This window comes from Lissotriton vulgaris, chromosome 2_1 (assembly GCF_964263255.1).
Source record: "Lissotriton vulgaris chromosome 2_1, aLisVul1.2, whole genome shotgun sequence".
NCBI lineage: Eukaryota > Metazoa > Chordata > Amphibia > Caudata > Salamandridae > Lissotriton > Lissotriton vulgaris.
This window is the reverse complement of record NC_141687.1, coordinates 168,230,140-168,249,834: the sequence shown is the minus strand read 5'-3', so window position 1 is coordinate 168,249,834 and position 19,695 is coordinate 168,230,140. Positions and strand designations below refer to the sequence as shown.

General features: G+C 45.8%; 1 protein-coding gene across 1 annotated transcript in view; it reads left to right on the top strand.

The window, feature by feature from the left end:
* The window catches only part of MTMR4 (myotubularin related protein 4), a 192,846-nt gene extending 175,167 nt beyond the window's left edge, over window positions 1–17,679 (top strand). Inside the window, exons 8-9 of the mRNA XM_086954029.1 lie at window positions 7,553–7,641; window positions 15,348–17,679. Coding sequence (XP_086810155.1) covers window positions 7,553–7,641; window positions 15,348–15,525 — 267 coding nt within the window. The 3' untranslated portion in view covers window positions 15,526–17,679. The remainder of the gene's footprint in view (window positions 1–7,552; window positions 7,642–15,347) is intronic.
* Window positions 17,680–19,695: the final 2,016 nt, after the last annotated feature.

The following is a 19,695-nucleotide window of genomic DNA, read 5'->3' as shown; positions in this document are numbered from 1 at the left end:
AGGATAACGCCTAGGTTCCGTGCGTGGTCTGTCGGGATGGGTGCTTTTCCAAGGGCTTCCGGCCACCAAGAGTCGTCCCATGCAGAGGGGGATGTACCTAAGATGAGGACTTCTGTTTTATCTGAGTTCAGTTTCAGACGGCTGTGTTTCATCCATTCGGCAACTTCTTTCATTCCTTCGTGTAGGTTAGTTTTGGCGGTGCTGGGGTCGTTGGTGAGAGAAAGGATCAGTTGAGTGTCATCCGCGTAAGAGATGATGTTGAGGTTGTGTTGGCGGGCGATGGCCGCGAGGGGGCTCATGTATACGTTGAAGAGGGTGGGACTGAGTGAGGATCCTTGTGGTACGCCACAGATGACTTCAGTGGCCCCGGACTTGAATGGTGGGAGGCGGACTCTCTGGGTTCTTCCGGTGAGGAACGAGGTGATCCATTCAAGTGCTTTTCCTTGTATTCCGATGTTTCTGAGGCGTTGTAAAAGGGTGCTGTGGCAAACTGTGTCGAAGGCTGCAGAGAGGTCGAGGAGGATGAGGGCGACTGTGTCTCCATTGTCCAGTAGAGTTCGAATGTCGTCTGTTGCTGCGATGAGGGCGGTCTCAGTGCTGTGTTTTGCTCGGAAGCCAGACTGTGAGGAGTCAAGGGATTTGTTGGCTTCGAGGAAGGCGGCGAGCTGGTTGTTGACAGCTTTCTCGATGACTTTGGCCGGGAAAGGAAGGAGCGAGATGGGGCGGTAATTTTTTAGTTCGGTGGGGTCCGCTGTGGGTTTTTTCAGAAGGGCGGTGAGTTCAGCGTGTTTCCAGCTTTCCGGGAAGGTGGCGTAGTTGAAGGAGCAGTTGATGACGTCTCGGAGGTGCGGTGCTATGACGGAGTTTGCTTTGTTGAAGATGTGGTGAGGACATGGGTCTGTGGGGGATCCTGAGTGGATGGAGTTCATCAGGTGGATGGTGTCCTCAGTGGAGATTGGGTTCCAGTCGTTAAGGGTGTTCAAGGGGGGAGGATGTTCAGCATATGGTTGGGTGGGTTGGACTTCGGGTTGGTTGTCGAAGCTGTTGTGGATGTCTGCAATTTTGTTGTGGAAGAATGAGGCTAGGGAGTCGCAGAGGGCTTGAGAGGGGGTGATGTCGTTGGAGTTGGCCGAGGGATTGGTAAATTCCTTGACGATGTTGAAAAGTTCCTTGCTGTTGTGGGCGTTGTTGTCTAGTCGATCCTTGAATGCTGTTTTTTTGGCCTTTCGGATTAGTTGGTGGTGTCTAGTAGATTCCATAGGTCTATGGCGTGCCAGTGGACCTATCGGGTGTTGAGCAGGATGCATTGTAGGTGGTTGGGGTCGGGAATCTGTGGTGTGGTCGCAGCGGAGATGTTGTCGGTGCCGATGAATTTGCAGGAGTAGCAAGAGAAAGGACCATGGGTGTGTCCAGGAGCGGCTTGGACGCAATTGGGGGCGCGACCGGGGTTGAGGGCTAGGAGGGTGGCGGCATCGTAGGTAATGCGGGAGGGCTGGGCAGCGCGGGGGGCAGGGGGTCTGGCGCTGGGCGCGGTCCAGGTGCGGACGGGCGTAGATGGGCTTACCTTTGGCGCACCTTCGGCGCGGGTTGGGCGCGGTCGCTGCGCGTGAACACTGCGCGCGGGAACTCCTGTCATATATGGATGGTGGAGGGGGAGGGGCGAGGGCGTCTCAGCTGGGAGGCGGGGCGGGCTACAGATGACCACAACAACAACACACACAAAATGGAGGCGGAGGGGGGAGCACAGCGGAAACGCGCTAAATACAGAAAAGCGGCGCTTTTTAAATCAAAAATGCAAACTTATTAGAGCGGCAACCAGGCACACAGCGGCAGCAATAATTAGGCAGAATAGCAATAAGCAGTGCAGTAACGATACCAAATGACACAGGAGCGGAAACGCGCTAAATACAGAAAAGCGGCGCTTTTTAAATCAAAAATGCAAACTTATCAGAGCGGCAACCAGGCACACAGCGGCAGCAATAATTAGGCAGAATAGCAACAAGCAGTGCAGTAACGATACCAAGTGACATAGGAGGACACTGGGGAGCGACCACTCAGCCCAAGGGAGAGGAGCGAGTCACGGCGCTTTCCGGTGGTGGAGCGCTGTTCTGGTCAGTGGGAGGGCGTCTCAGCTGGGAGGCGGGGCGGGCTACAGATGACCACAACAACAACACACACAAAATGGAGGCAGAGGGGGGAGCACAGCGGAAACGCGCTAAATACAGAAAAGCGGCGCTTTTTAAATCAAAAATGCAAACTTATTAGAGCGGCAACCAGGCACACAGCGGCAGCAATAATTAGGCAGAATAGCAATAAGCAGTGCAGTAACGATACCAAATGACACAGGAGCGGAAACGCGTTAAATACAGAAAAGCGGCGCTTTTTAAATCAAAAATGCAAACTTATCAGAGCGGCAACCAGGCACACAGCGGCAGCAATAATTAGGCAGAATAGCAACAAGCAGTGCAGTAACGATACCAAGTGACACAGGAGGACACTGGGGAGCGACCACTCAGCCCAAGGGAGAGGAGCGAGTCACGGCGCTTTCCGGTGGTGGAGCGCTGTTCTGGTCAGTGGGAGGGCGTCTCAGCTGGGAGGCGGGGCGGGCTACAGATGACCACAACAACAACACACACAAAATGGAGGGGAGGGGGGAGCACAGCGGAAACGCGCTAAATACAGAAAAGCGGCGCTTTTTAAATCAAAAATACAAACTTATTAGAGCGGCAACCAGGCACACAGCGGCAGCAATAATTAGGCAGAATAGCAATAAGCAGTGCAGTAACGATACCAAATGACACAGGAGCGGAAACGCGCTAAATACAGAAAAGCGGCGCTTTTTAAATCAAAAATGCAAACTTATCAGAGCGGCAACCAGGCACACAGCGGCAGCAATAATTAGTCAGAATAGCAACAAGCAGTGCAGTAACGATACCAAGTGACACAGGAGGACACTGGGGAGCGACCACTCAGCCCAAGGGAGAGGAGCGAGTCACTGAGAAGGAGGGGGTTGGTGGGCAAGGGTGGACTTGATCTGCCACAGCGAAAGATACTGATGATGTAATGGTCTTAGAGACCTGGTGGGGATCATGGAGGGAGGAGACCAAGGGTTCAGGGTTTATTTCGCTTGGGTGGTTGTAGGAGGCCTGGTGGGGTTAAGGTGACCTGTGAAGGAATCCGAGGATTCTGAGAGGGGAGCATGGATGGGTGGAATCACAGGTCTCTGGTCCTAGGCGTAAAGGAGGTTAGTGGGAGTAGTGAGGGGTTTAAGGTGTTCTAGATTGGGCAGGGGGATTGGAGTAGGGTCAGGCCAGGTGTTGGTCGGCGTCCCAGTGCCATGCACGTGGTTACGGAGAGTGGTAAAAAGGTCTGATAATTTGTCCAGGTTTTTAGTTGAGGTTTGGATCAGTAAAGTGCCGCTTTTGTAGAGGGTGATAGTGAGGACAGCGTGAAGGGTTGATGATGGCGCTCTAGTGAGCTTGGTGCCATATGGAATGTTCCTGGATGAGAGTACATTAAGGAATGTTGAAAAGGTATTGCGCCAGGCGGGGATTCTTCTGGAGTAGAAAACCAGGTCATTAGTGATGGTGCCTATGTCCGCACAGTAACGTTGGTCCGAGATCAGTGTCTCGGGATGGTTTTTCAGGGTGCAGTGTTTGAAGGCTTTTGTGGCGGTTTTAGAGAGGTTCGCGGGGTAGACCAGGGTGTAAGCGGTTGTTCCAGAGGCAGTTAGACCAGGGCTCACCATGTTGGCTTGGGGTGGGTACACTTGTGGAGACCTGGAACAGTGAGCGGCAGTCAATGTGGACTTAATTGTTAGGATATTGCTGCTTGAGGAGGGGATAGCGGCTTGTCTTGGTTTTTGTAGGTTGATGCCGTCAGTGTCACTTCAAGAGGGCCACCAGGGTTAGAGAGGTGAGCAGTCCTCTTTCTGTTCCAGTAGATGGGGGTTTTTGCAGGCCTCTTGCTATTACTGCAGACTGGGTTAGTGCCGTCCTCTCTCTATTATGACTGATTGAGGGCAGGCCCATGGGGACATAATTTTAGGATAGTGGTGCTTGAGGGGGGATAGCGGCTTGCATTGGTTTTTGTAGGTTCATGTCGTCAGTTAGTGTCACTTCAAGATAGCCGCCAAGGTTGGAGAAGTGAGCAGTCCTCTTTCTGTTTCAGTGGATAGGGGTTTTGCTGGCCTCTTTCTATTACTGCAGACTGGATTAGTGCAGTCCTCTCTCTATTATAACGATTGAGGGCAGGCCCGGTTGGGGTCCGGTTACGGAACCTTGAATGTTTCAAGGAGCAGTCCTTTTTCTATAGGCGCTGTCCAAGGGCTGCCATTTTGAGTCCGGTTTGGTGAATTAAAATCAGCAGCCAGTGAGGTTAGGTTTATCGTATTTTAAATCAATATACACTTAATCTTTATATTTTCGGTGAGTCCAAGCGCACAATGCTAGTGAGGCTGTCGTATGCGCTAGGCAACAGCTGATGATTAATTGAGGTAGTGCTGGAGGGTCGAAGTCGGCAGCCGATCTTCTCATTGCATGCCTCGCCGCGAGCTGCACAGAGCATGAATAACAGCTGGAGGTGCCGCAAGAGATTGCTCCCCGGGACCTCAGTGGAAGCTGTGCGGTTGGCAGCTGCAGCGGGGAAGAGATTCTTTGGGGCGGCGGGGAGAGCACCCGGCAGTAGGCTGTGGTGCCACAGGAGCACGGGTGAAAAACGAGAAGATGCAGGCCTGCACTCCTGGCCTTACAGTTTTTAGAAACACAATTTGCTGCTAAGTGTATAGCTTGTTTTTTAAAAGCATGTTTGAAAATCCGATTACAACCACCTGAGTTATCCTTGTAATCTTTATTTAATTGATATCAACTGTCTTTTTTTTAATTCGTAACTGTTTCTTATCTTTCTGTAAACATTGTATATGTGACAATCTTTTTAAAAAGAAAAAATTATAGTCTTGATGTAACCCTTTTTACTATGCACTTTTTATGATTGTAAAACTCAATCGAAATAAAGACTTTTGAATTGAATTGAAAAACGAATCAGGGGTCTGGTAGGGACCGGAAAACCAGGAGAGGTGGTTGTCGGGTGGGTCGCTGGAGTTCTGTCCAGACGGGAGGCGCAGTCTTTGCAATAGCGGTACGGGGAGAGGGGGGGCAGGGGGCCAGCCTTACCTTGTTTCTCGAGGCTGTCGGCGCGAAGCTCCCTTCTCCCGCAGGTGCAAGATGTTAACTTCAGGGCCACACTCGGAGGGGTAGACGTAGGCTCCGGCGAGACTCGCAGTGATGAGCCGCGACGAGCTTAGTCTATGCAGGGTCCTCGCCACGTCGGGGGAGCGGCAGCTCTCTGTCGGAGTTTTTGCGGCCCGGCTGATGGGCAGCTGGTCCCGCAGGAGGAGCAAGATCGAGTCCCATGTGACTGCGGAGTCCCCCGGTTGGGGCAACAGGCGACCCTCGAGGAGTCTGGAGCTCGGGTGTGCCAGAAACTACGCTGTGGGGGTCTGTGGGTTACGGAGCAGAGGTAAGGGATAATCCTTAGGTTGCACAGATTGTTCGGATTGATCGATGGGTGAGGTGTGCCAGGGATTTACACAGATTGTGATGCCTTTCCTCAGCAGCACTCCGAAAGAGCTCCTTCTCCGTCGGCCATATACTTGATGGCTTCATTCTTACCTTTGAGGTCAAGAAAGGTCTCCTGTGAGGTCAGGCGAGAGGGCCCCTCTGCCCCAGAAAGGGCAGTGTGGGTGGCGCTGTGTGCAGACCAGCTTGCTTTTCGTACACCTTTGGCACAGCTGCGCTAAGAGTCAGACATTATAGCCCTGCATCTGAGCAAAGGGAGCATGGTCTGAGGCGCTCCTCGGCGCAATTAAATCTAATTAAAGCTAAAAACATGGGGGCAAAACAAAATAAGAACTGGGGTCCAGAAAATCCCATTATGCTCCACAGACTTCCCTGTGGAACATGAGCACTGGTAAAGCAAAACAAATCATCACTCTGCAGCCACTGTACGCTCCACCTCACCCCTCTTTGGAGGAGGAGAGGCTCAATCGCTCTGATAAGAGTGCTCATTTTTTACATTCATTGTACCAAAGAACACCGGGTGGGCTATCAGCTCTGTGTGGGGTTCGCTGGAGCAAAAATAGTCAAGGCAGTGCAGAAGAGAACATCCTTCCGCTGGATCTTGCTCTGCATTAGGATCTGTAAAGCGTTAGCCAAAAAGCAGCTTCCATAAGGAGTTGCGTTGGCTTGTAGAGTCCTCGTGTATGTGTGCCAGGCAGCGGCATGCATGTCTCTCCATACGTTCACAAAGCACTATTGTCTGTGCTGTCAGGGTCGCCAGGAAGGGCATTTTACTTACTCTCTGCAGGACTTTCTGGTTTGAGTCCACTCACATACCCACTTCCAAATAGGTGCTGCTTTGATATTTATTCAGAAGGTGAGGAATCCTCACTGGCCCTCCCAAACTCCCAATTCTGTCATTGGACTACACATGTTAATAAGATCCCAGGTCTAGGAATCTGCAAACTGCTTTTAATCCGTATCGCTCTTGGGGCTCTGAGAGTGCGGCCAGGCTCGAAAGCAGCTGACTGGTGTGGCACCTACATAGCTTCTGCATGTCATTTCCGGAATGGAACGAACGGTGTCTGTGTAGAGCCACACAGCGACACCTATTTTTTCCATAGAGGTACTGCTGAAAAATCTTCCAGATCTAGTCTGACGCCTGAGGAATATTCAGTTGAGTAATCTGCGGCTAGATAGTCTGTACCAGAAAGAGCGTTACCAAAAGTAATTAGTTTGTTCATTTTAGCCTCGACTGGACCAGAGTATACAAAGCTTCATTTTAGTCAATCACGTACACTAATTGCATAATTTATATTGGGGTTGGTTCCAGTTATATTTTTTCTTGTTCTTGTGCTTATATTCTTAATTAGTATTGGCATACTCATACAGTGACCCACAGCGTGTTTCGCCCATGGAACTTTATAAAGGCTGCCAAACTATTTACATAGTAGGAGTCTTGTTTATTAATGCCCACCTAGCCGGTATTTTCAGGTACTGGCCAGGGCACATTTTAGAAGTATTGATTAACCGTCCACTGGAATTTATAACTGAACTATTACAATAACTGTATACTTTCTGAAAAGGAATCTCTCCATTGATCCATGAGGGAATTCACACCTTTGGACCTCAAGAATGTGAGAGGCAGGTTAAGGACCCAATCCTGCCACATGGTCCATCATCCTAAGATACTGGACAAGGTCAAAGCACACAAACCTTTGAAATCTGAAATGTAATTTCATTAACCTGATCTTATCAGTCTTAACTCGAGGATGTTTATTTTAATCATAACTTGTTTGGAAAAAGATAACCTAACTTGCAGACCGTTAGTTTATTCTGTTCTTCAGTGGGAATTCCAAAGGTATTGAGTAGGTTAACTGTTACTTAGACTTGTGTATAATAACTAGGCAGTTGCCTTGTATTAATGCCCTCTGCTTTAACCGAACACCCTTTTGTGGATATTGATGTTCGTTTTTTTTTTCCTTTTCTTTCGACAGGTTACAAGATGGGTTCCCGACCACATGGCCTCACATTGCTTTAACTGCGATTGTGAATTCTGGTTGGCTAAACGTAGACACCATTGCAGGTAATATTAAATGCATGCATAATGTATGTATGGTGCAATACTATGGTCCACTGGTGCTTTACCTTTACTCATCTTCAATTATATTATGTTGTAAATTTGCTTTTTAACATTTCAAAACTGGTTTTAAGTATTTCCAAATGCAGTCACTGTGTGGCAGAACTTGAGTGCTGCTGGCGCCCAACCTACAGTGATTTATCATTTGCAGGTCTCAGAATATGACAGTTTAAATATTAGGTTTGAGGCATATGGGCTGCAGACCACACACTATTGCATTAGATCACCATCTGGTGGTGGACCCGGATGATTACACTGTGTTGTTGTCTTGGAAGAGTCTTTGTCTGTTGGATGACTCCTCCCTTAGACCCTAGTGCGCATGGGCAACGACTCCATCATCAGATTGTTTTTTTCCGCCATCGGACTCGGATGTGTTCATCGTTCGGTCCCGTTACCGATCTCTTTTCAAATCCATAAATTAATCAAAATACCATCTGCATCGTCGTCGACATTGATTCCGGTTACCAGCGTCTAATAGAGACTTCACTTATCGATTCCAGCGTTCGTCGGGGCTGGCGGGCCCAACTGCGCCATTGGGCCTTTGGCTCATGGAAAGAACACCCTTCAAGAAGTGCCCTCGGTGTGGACACAAATTCCCTCACACCGATCTTCATGAGGATTGCAATCTCTGGTTATCTCCAGAGCACGAAAGTAGAGACTGTGAGGCCTGAACTTCGTTCCGGTCCAAGAAAACAATCAGGGACCGTCGGGCTCGAAGAGTAATGGCGCAGTCATCTTCATCGACACCAGACCTCATCATAGACGAGGCTCCAATTGAAGTAGACGCTGAAGAACAGCACGAAGACATCGCTTCCGAAGCAGAGGATTCAGCTTCCGGAGTAGAGGGTCAATCCGAAGATGAAGATCTTCCAGCTGGTCAACATGTCGTGAGTACAGACGTCGACCCTGTTCACCCCACCATACCGGGACAGGCTTCGGTTCCACCTCCGGGTCCAGGTGCACACCGACCAAAACCTTCCGCCTTCGGGCTCGGCAGCGAATATTATAAAAAAGCCTCCAGTCGACTCAGGCTCGAGTCAGTCTGTCGGTCCCGAACAGCAGAAGGTCCTTAAACCCAAATTAACACCGGCACCAAAGCATCCTTCGGTACAGAAAGTGGTCGAACGGAAAGCAAGTTCGGCACCGAAAGAGGTTCCCAAACCTACCGAACCAAAAACTATCCCTGTTCCGAAAAAAGTGAACCTGAAGAAGGTTCTGGTACCGAAACATACTTTGGCTCCGAAGGTAGATGAGTCGAAACGTACTCCAGGAACAAAAACTCTGGATCCAAAGAGCACGGATCCTAAGAATAAGTCTTCGGAACCGGAACCAAAACCCGCTCCAAAGACAATGGACACTGTTAACCCCTTCACTGCTGGCCCGTTTCCGCCCCAGTGCGGTAAACAAACGAACAGGGGCGGGCCATGACGAACCCCAGCCGTCATCAGCACACGAGCACCGTAGTGCATGACGGCTGGGGTTCGTCATCAGCATGCAAGGGGTTAAACCTAAGCATTTCGGCTCCATACCTTGTAAATCGGCGCCGAAAAAAGATTTGCCAGTAGAAGAGCTTTTTAAACCTGATCCAAAGCAAAAGACCCTTCATATTAATCCAAAACTGGACATATCACTTCAGTGCCTGAAATGAGGAAAATGGACTAGCCTAAAACACCGCCAGTTCCTCTAAAAAAGCATGCTCAAACTTCACCAATGAGGAGCCCTTCACCAGAAAGAGAAGTACCAGTAGATATTTCTCCTGTACATTCACCATCTAGTACACATAGTCTTATACCACAAGATGAGGATGATGGGGATAGTTACTCACAGGACATAGAGAGTGAACATCACATAGAAGACATTAATGACCTAGATGATATTCCTGTGCCATCAGGGGACCCATGGGAAGATTATAATGCACCAGATGCTCCAGACCTACCTCAAGATAATGTATACCCATCTAGACCATCTCCCCCAGATGACCCTTGGGTTTACGCAGCTCATTCATAGAGCAGCCACTTTCCATGGGTGGACCTACACACAGATACAATGGAAGAAGATTTCCTAATGGACACTTTAATGTCATCACATAAGACCACAACCACACTTCCAATACTTAGTGGAGTGGTAAGACATGCACCCAAAATATTTATGACCCAGTCAGAGCAAGGGTAATTAACTCGAGACTAGAAAAAAAGTACAAGGCAGCTCCAACTGATCCAGCATACATTAAAGGACATTTGCCATTGGACTCACTAGTAGTGTCAAATGCGAGAAAAAGAGCTAATTCGCAGACAACCGGAGATGCTCCACCTCCTGACAAAGAGTCTAAGCTTTTAGATGCTTTGTAAAAATGCACCATTTCACAAGCTGCTAATGTCTGGAGGATTGCTAACACTCAAGCTGTGTTAGCAAGATATAATAGAGCTCATTATGATGAGTTGGAGTCACTCATGCAACACTTGCCAGAGCAATACAAGACCAGGGCTTCTGACCTAATACAGGAAGGCAAAGTTATTACAAATACCTCTAAAAGATGTGCACTAGACACAGTAGACACAGCTTCTAGAGCAATAAACACAGGGGTATTGTTGCATAGACATGCATGGTTACGCATCTCAGGGTTTAAACCAGAAGTACAAGCCAGTGTCTTAAACCAGACATTTGACCAAGAACATCTTTTCGGTCCATCAGTTGATTCTGCACTAAAAAAGATTAAAAAGATACAGACACATCAAAATCCATGGGAGCTTTACAAACACAAATACAAGCCCATAGACCTTCCTTTCGTCGCTCCTCATACAGTGGCGCCTCTAAGTGTTTCCAAACTGACAATACCTCCTCTTCTTTTTTTTTTTGATCAAATATATTTTTATTGAGTTCCACAAAGCGATATTTTACATACAATATTCGAAGAAACAAAAGGCTACGCTGTGGCACCCGTCCCCAACACTGCTGAGTACCCCACTGTGCGTCCAGGAAGTGAGGCGAGGCCGGGCGCCCGAGTATGTTCGCTTGGTGGGGGGCACGCCCCCCGGTGACCACTTTTAAAGACCCCAACCAAACCTCGCCTAATAAAGGGATATTATAGAGGAGGTTATAGAGGAAACAACAACAAGGGTAGAGGTAGTGGAAACAATTGCAACACCTCTACTCCCAAACAGTGACTTCCCTCCCTCCCCCCCAGACCATTCCACTCTTATCGGGGGGGAGATTACAACAGTTCCTAACTGTCTGGAACTCCATCACCACAGACAGGTGGGTAAGACAAATAATTGTCAGGTTATTGTCTGGAGCTCACTTCCACTCCTCCAACAATGCCACCCAGACAGCGTCCTATGTCACAGGAACACCTGCTAAGACAAGAGGTGGAATCTCTACTGAAAAAGAACGCAATAGAACCAGTCCCAAAAGAACATCAAAACACAGGAGTTTATTCGCTATACTTTCTCATGCCCATAAAGGACGGGTCACTCAGACCTATTTTAGATCTAAGGCCCCTAAACCTGTACATACAATCAGACCACTTTCATATGGTCACACTACAACAGGTTCTACCGTTGCTAAAGAAGGGAGACTTCCATGCCACATTAGATCTCAAGGACGCCTACTTCCACAATCCCATACACCAATCGCATAGAAAGTACCTAAGGTTCATTCTAGAAGGTCAACACTACCAATTCAAGGTACTCCCATTCGGAGTAACTACAGCACCTCGAGTGTTCACAAAGTGTCTAGCAGTAGAGTAGTAGCAGCACACTTAGAAAGGGACAATATTCATGTCTGGACGATTGGTTAATAAAATCTAAGTCATACAACCATTGTGTACAGCACACGCATCAAACAATATGTCTGCTACACAAACTGGGATTCACAGTAAATCAAAAGAAATCCCATCTCCAACCATCCCTGTCTCAGCAGTATCTGGGTGCTACAATAGATACCTCCAAAGCAATAGCGTACCCCAACCCAGCAAGAATGCAAACTATGCAGGATCGTATCAAAAGATTCTAGCCACAACACTCACTACCAGCTCGAGTGTTTATGCAACTAATAGGAATGATGGCATCTTGCATTTTCACAGTGCTGTATGCAAGACTACAAATGCACCCCATTCAAGAGTGCTTGGCAAGTCAGTGGAATCAGGCTCAGCAACAAATAACAGATCTGGTGGTTGTAGACGACCGGACATATCGCTCTCTGCAATGGTGGAACACCACAAACCTTTCCAAGGGCCGGCCGTTTATAGAACCTGTTCCACAGATAATACTAACCACAGACGCATCTCTCACAGGATGGGGAGCGCATTTACAAAATCTAACAGTACAGGGTACATGGACAATGCAACAAAAACGACTCCACATAAATCATCTGGAGTTACTAGCAATTTTTCTAGCTCTAAAATAGTTTCAACATTACCTGTCAAACAAAACTGTACTAGTCCGGACGGACAATATGACAGCAATGTATTACATTAAAAAAAAGGAGGAACACACTCCCTACAGCTCTCCCGGCTGCCACAGAGCATATGGAGATGGGCCATTCCTCAAAACATTTTTCTATGGCAGAACATCTACCAGGAGTTCACAATCAAGTTGCAGATCTGTTAAGTCATCAGAGACAACAGATACACGAATGGGAACTTCATCAAGTTCTACAGCCATTTTTTCAAGAGTGGGGTCAACCAGAGATAGATATGTTGGCTACAAACCACAACTCCAAATGCCCAAGCTTCGCCGCCCAGATACTCACACCCATTATCCAAAGGCAATGCGGCATGGATGAACTGGTAAACAAATTTGCGTACGCTTTTCCACCTCTCCCACCGATTCCATTAGTGGTTCGCAAGCTACATCAACATTCTCTCACACTGATTCTCATAGCACCAACGTGGGCAAGACAACCTTGGTATACCACACTACTAGAGATGTCAGTAGTACCACATCGCAAACTAAAACTCTCTCCACATCTATTAACACAGAACCATGGAGAGATTGTGCATCCAAACCCAATGCAGCTCAATCTAGCTCCTGAGGCCTTAGAATTTGGATATCTAAATTTACCACCTGATTGTATAAAGGTCATAAAAGAAGCAAGACGCCCAACCACTAGAGCATGTTATGCAGCAAAGTGGAAAAGGTTTGTTGTATATTGTACAAATAACATCAATTCCTTAGATGTTTCCATACAAAACATTATATGCTATTTGTTGCATCTCCAAAGATCTAACTTAGCGTATTCCTCAATCAGGTTACATCTTGCTGCTATAGCAGCATATCTTCAAAACAGACAACATTTGTCATTGTTTAGAGTACCGGCAATCAAAGCGTTTATCGAGGGACTTAAAAGAATAATTCCTCCTAGAATACCACCCTCTCCAGTGTGGAACTTAAATGTTGTTCTCCCAAGATTTATGGGTCCTCCTTTCGAACCTTTACAGAAGTGTGAATTACAATTCCTTACATGGAAAGTTGTTTTTTTAGTAGCCGTGACTTCACTTAGAAGAGTGAGTTACAAGCATTAACAATTCAAGAACCATTTTTATAACTTCATCATAATAAAGTGGTTCTTAAAACATATCCAAAGTTTCTGCCAAAGGTCATTTCACCTTTCCACTTCAAACAATCTATTGAGTTGCCAGTATTTTTTCCCCAACCACAAACAGTGGCAGAAAGAGCTCGACATACATTAGATGTGAAGAGAGCGCTTCTCTACTACATTGATAGGACAAAACCTTTTCGTAAAACTAAACAATTGTTTGTCTTTTTCTCCTCCACATAAGGGAAATCTAATTTCAAAATCGGGCATTCCAAGGTGGATTGTTAAGTGCATTCAGATTTGTTATCAAAAAGCAAAACGCATTCTATCCATTCCCCCTAGGGCTCATTCTACCTGTAAATTAGGGGCATTTATGGCATTCCTAGGGAACATACCATTAGATGATATATGTAAAGTAGCTACATGGTCTACTCCGCACACATTTACAAAACACTACGGTGTAAATGTGCAGGCAAAACAACAAGCAAGTGTGGGCCAGGCTGTACTTAAAACATTGTTTCAAACTACGGCAACAGACACGGGTGTTTGCCGTAAAGGGAGAAACTGCTGTGCAATCTATGCAATAGTGTGTGGTCTGCAGCCCATATGCCTCGAACGGAAAATGCTACTTACCAGTATGTATCTGTTCTTGGCATGTAGGGCTGCAGAACCACACAAGCCCACCGGCCTCCCCGGCTACCGGTGTCTGTTCCAGTATTATCTTATTTAGATACACAATGCATGGCCATCTCTATATGTACTCATACAACTCCATCATTTGCCCAATGGCGAAAACAATCTGAAGATGGAGTCGATGCCCATGCGCACTACTGTCTAAGGGAGGAGTCATCCAACAGACAAAGACTCTTCCAAGACAACAACAAAGTGTAATCATCCGGGCCCACCACCAGATGGTGATCTAATGTAATAGTGTGTGGTTCTGCAGCCCTACATGCCAAGAATAGATGCATACTGGTAAGTAGCATTTTCCTTTTCACTGCCTCAACTAGCTGGAAACTCAGCTAGCTGAAAACATCAATGTTTTAAAGATATTTTCGGATAACAGGAGTTGCTGGTCATGCTTGAACTTTATAGGACCGGTAAAGTATAGAGTCTAGTCAGAGGTGCATTGGCATGGATGCTTTTCAAGCATGCTGTTGGCACCATGCTTTTTGAAGGTGTCTGTGCAGAGAGTATGTTTTTTTTTGTTCAAAATAATTTTTATTAGATTTTCAAAAACAAAGCAAGACCAAACAAAGAAAGGGAAAACAATTGCCATACAGAATTGTAGCAAGAAAATCAGACAACATGTGCAGAGTCCGATGACCCTGTATAGATTCTTTCATGAGAAGGAAACAAACAGAAGGTCATTTCATGGAGATATATTGGGTTTAATATCCTTTCCAGAGACCACTCGGAGGGGGGTGGACGGTTGCCATGACTGCATTTCTTTGGTGCGGTGGCAGACATTGGCCCGAATAACTGAAAAAATATATAGCTTGATTTAGAAGGTTTGTACTAGACCAGAACACGAATTTTATGTTTTTAAACTTTGAAAGCTATGTGCCACTGTAAAAAAGCATTACGTGACTGAGCACTGAAGAAATCCAGTGAAGGGACAAAACGCGTTGGCTACACTGTGAAGAAGGAAAAAAATAATGAATTATCAAAACAATTTGGAATATATCTCCATGAAATTTCTTGTACTTTGCTTCATTAGAATAATAATCTCAGTAAATGTATTAGATAAATAAGTGTGTGCTGATCATCCTTTTGTAATTGTTTGTGAATGTATTCACTATTGAGAAATTAGGTTTTTTTTTTCTCGTGATAGATGCACCACACATAATCTGTTCCCATTTACATAACTAATGTGGTATTAGGTGTAAGGCCTCCTTGTAAATTGTTTAGAGGAGAAAATCAGCACTGCACTAAACCGAAATACAAATTCTGCAAATGATTCAGTTATATAATGTAAAAAAAAAAAATTGCGTTTCTTACCCATGAAATACCTTGTTTTGCTTTTGGGCTAGAAAACTGTATGTCTTGATTATTTTTGGTGCACGTTACTTATCTTGCTTTTAATTTCCCTTCCCTTTCCTTTTCTTTGGCGACAGGAACTGTGGAAATGTATTCTGTGCCAGTTGTTGCCATCTGAAGCTTTCAATCCCTGATCAGCAGCTGTACGATCCTGTTCTCGTCTGCAATTCTTGCTATGATCAGATTCAGGTTTCGCGAGCTAGAGAACTTATGAGTCAACAGCTGAAGAAGCCCATTGCTACAGCATCGAGCTGAAATTCAAGAAGTAGTGACCTGAGCTTGATGTTCATGGCCTAACCTCTCAAAGCCCATCCTTGTCCCTTGCAGTGAGACGAAAAGGTTGCTTGAAGCAGATGTTCCACCTCTGATATAGTTGAAAGATCTTGGGCTCTCATCACTTCCACAGTGATATGAAATGCACTGTTGGTTGGTGGCAAGTTGTGGTACCCTAACCTGGAGTTATCGAGAGGAGGTGACCTCATACGTCCGCATCTTCCTGCTCTAGAGAGTTCTTCAGCTGTGGCATGACTGCACTAGGAAAATCTATTCTGAAGATTTGGGGCGAAATTAAAAGGCTATACTGTTCGTTTTATAATGTGCAAAACTGCCTATTTTGCTGCAGAAGGGAAAATGGATGAAGGGCCTTACCGTGCCCTCCTTAACAGAAAGTTGCACATGAAAGGAGGATATGTTGGTTTTGTCATTCTTGGCCCTGGACATAGTAACACTGTTTTTGCGCAGTCCATCTTGTGACCTTATATTTCCAAATTCTGACAGTTCTCAATGCCTGTAGCTGATGGCGAGGCTATGTGGAGTGCCGCTATGTGTTTGCTCTGTCCCAACCAGGGATTACATTTTTTTTTCATTGCAGATGTGCCATTCCATAAACCGACGGTTCCTTATCTTCTCATTTACTTTGCAATGCACGCTCACTTTACACATTAGACTGGTGTGACCAGAGCTGACGAAAGGCAACTAGGTTTTTAAGCTTAAGGCTAAACTTGTGGAGGTGTCAGTTGAGTGCAGCTAATAAAGGGCGAAGCTAAGTCACTGTGAAAGGTACAACATTAATTTCTGTATATCACTTGCTTTTTCGGTTCTCTTCTCAACTGCCTGACACTCCATGCTGGCTCACAATGGGATCCTTGGTGGTCTACAGATCAGACGAGGTACGTCATTGCTCGACTATCCACCTCTCAGCATGTATATACAACAACTATCCCCGATTCTACTCCTTGGTTTTCATATAGCTCTCTACCATTAAGATGTGATACTTCCAAGGTGGAAGAGCTTTTGTTGTGTTGTCCTGGGGTGTAATGTCTTGGCTGTAGGTGTTTCAAGGGGTTTAGAAAACAATGCTGCTATATATTTTCGTGCACTTACCAGTGTAATCCAAGAAAAGGGATGACGCATTGATACCAAAATGCCAACATAATTGAAGAGTCCTCTGTAATAAAAAAAATTTCACTAGCACCAATGATCGCAACATGTTTTGGTTCATTGCTACTGGGCTGCTTTCCCACTCTGCTTTATATACTCTTTACTAACCCTTTTTGCAGTTTTCCTTGGTTACTATTCTTTGATTTTTTTTGTTTTTCTGTTTACTTTTTGTGCTCTCTCCTTTACTAGAAGCTCAGTATTCTTTCCAGTTATTTCCTGTACTTGTTCCCCTTCATACATTTACATACCTTCAATTTATAAATATTCTACTCCCCCTTGCTCCCTCATCACTGTTCCCTCTTTATGGTAATACATTTTTTCTTTTCCTCAGATTCAGTCTGTGTAGGGCCTCATTCCTGTCACTTTATTCCCTCCTGCTCCCTATTTCTGGATTGTATGTGCACAAGACATTCCACTAATTCTGACTGAACTCCTGTATTCTCAAGTTCCCTCGTATGTTTACCACAGTCATTACAATACTTTTGCCCAAGCATAATTTCTGCGTTTCACCATTTCAAGAGTTTGGTCTTTTACTTCTCTCAGTTCAGCCGGCTAGTCTCTGCTCATTTTCCCTCACTTTTCTGTTCCATGTTTCCTCACTTAACCGCAAATTCTTTCTTCTATCCATATTGTTAATTAACCCCTCACTCGCTACATTCCTCAGATCTCAATATTAGAACAGTATATACAGCAAGCAAACCTATATCCTCAATCTGTAGGCACGTATTTGCAAGGGTGTTGCCAGATTCTGGAAGTTGTGAGGTGCATTGTGCTTGGTTGAAAAAATCTAGAAGGACCCTATTGCTGATCTTTTGTGGTAACTAGAACAGCTGCAAGCACATCCAAATAGTGGTGACCGCAATGGAACCGACAAGATGTGCTGACCAGTAACACAAATGGAAATCAGTTCAATATTGTTGTGAGATAAAACTAAAACAGTACAAAAATAAAAGCTATGACTAAAAACAAGGTTTGATGTTTTATGTGGGATTTATTTAGGGAGTGTGTGAAATATGTACTTGGATAACGCTGTATGCTTTGAAAGCCCTTTGAAATGCTTTGAGGTTTGCTTGAAAATATGGATAATACTCCATTAATGCATTACGTTGGTCCCATTAATTAAAAAACCAGGCGCCGATTCATCTAATCTGTCGAACTACCGGCCCATATCCCTCCTCCCTTTTGGTGCAAAGATTCTAGAAGCCCATGTGGCTAGCTGTATCTCTAACCTCATAGAAACATCTGACTACCTGGAGCCCAACCAAGCTGGCTTCCGCCAGGCGCACTCTACTGAGGCAGTGATCCTCGCTGTCCTGGACACAATGAGGATTTAATGCCGATAGGGGCATACATCAGGCCTTGGTGCTCCTGGACATGTCGGCAGCATTCGACACGGTGACCACACCATCTTATTACACCGTGTCGAACAAGCCGGCCTACGAGGCGCGTCCCTCGGCTGGGTGAAGTCCTTCCTGAGCGACCGATCCCAGGCAGTCAAGCTCAAGAACTTCACAGCGCCCAAATTGTCCACTACCTGCGGCGTCCCGCAAGGCTCATCATTGTCCCCCCTCCTGTTTAATTTGTACCTTAAACCCCTATTACACTCTTTACAAAACAGGAAGGTTACAATCTACAACTATGCGGACGACCTGCAGCTAATTTTCCCACTAGACTCAACAGACTCCATCGAGGAATTTCAGGATACCATGCTGCACATTCAAGGGTGGATTGAGCTGAACCACCTAAAACTCAACCCCGGAAAGACCGAGCTGGTACTCCCGGGTAAAAGTTCAATCAGCTGGGGCCCTCATTTCTGGCCGTCATCAACGGGATCTCCTCCGTCTCCCTCTCTCGCTCGGTGAAAAGCCTCTGGATCACCATCAACTCCGATCTCTCTCTGAAAAGTCAGGTGGGAGCGGTGATCTCGTCTAGCTTTTTCCAGCTACGTGAGATTAAGAAAATTACTCATCTACTCGCGCACCCTGCCTTCATTCAAGTGGTTATCGCCTTGGTCCTCTCCCGATTAGATTTCTCTAATTCCATCTATTTAGACCTCCCCTGGTTCTGTCTAAACGTCTGCAAATCGTGCAAAATCAAGCGGCCAGACTAATCTTCAAAAGCAACGGCAGGAGTTTGGCGAAACCACTGCTGGCCACTCTTCACTGGCTACCCATAGCCCAACGGGTAACATTCAAGGCAGGCTGCGTGGCCTTCAAGGGTCTCCACGGGAAAAAGCCCTAAGTTTATTAACAACCTTATAACCAAACATGAGCCGACCCGCAATCTCCGCTCTGTCCCTCCTCGCTCTACCCTCCTTCAAAAGGAAACGTCTTGGCGGATGTCGATTTGCTCATTTGGCTCCAAAGGTCTGGAACTCTTTCCCCTGTCACTCCAGAGATGCACTAATCATATGGAATTCAAGAGCGCACTGAAGACCTGGTTATTCAAGCAAGCGTCCGGTTAGGTAACTGTTTGTCATCTCTCCTCACCACTAGCGCCATGAAACCTCTGGGTGCCCGTGCGCTTAACAAATTCTGAATAACATAACATAACATTATACAGATCTACATGCTTTTACATTCTTTTTTTAATTCAAGGAATCAACATGTCAGTGTAGGAAGGATACAGGTAACGTCCTAATTGCACACCAGAGTTAGCAGAAGCCAGTATGTTAAGACTAGATTCTCGACAAGGAATTGAACCTGGAATTCAGTCTTCTGAAAGACCCCATTAGAAAGACACCTAGTAGTGCTGCAAGGTTCAGGTCACAGTGTGACTTTAGATAACATACATTCTTTTCCAGGGGATCCCCATCAAAAGTCGTAAGCACTGAATTGTCTTGCCAATGCTCTGGTTTCCAAAGCACTTTGCAAAAACAAATATATATATATATATATATAATGTGTGTGTGTGTGTGTGTATATATATATATATATATATATATATATATATATATATATATATATATATATATATATATATATA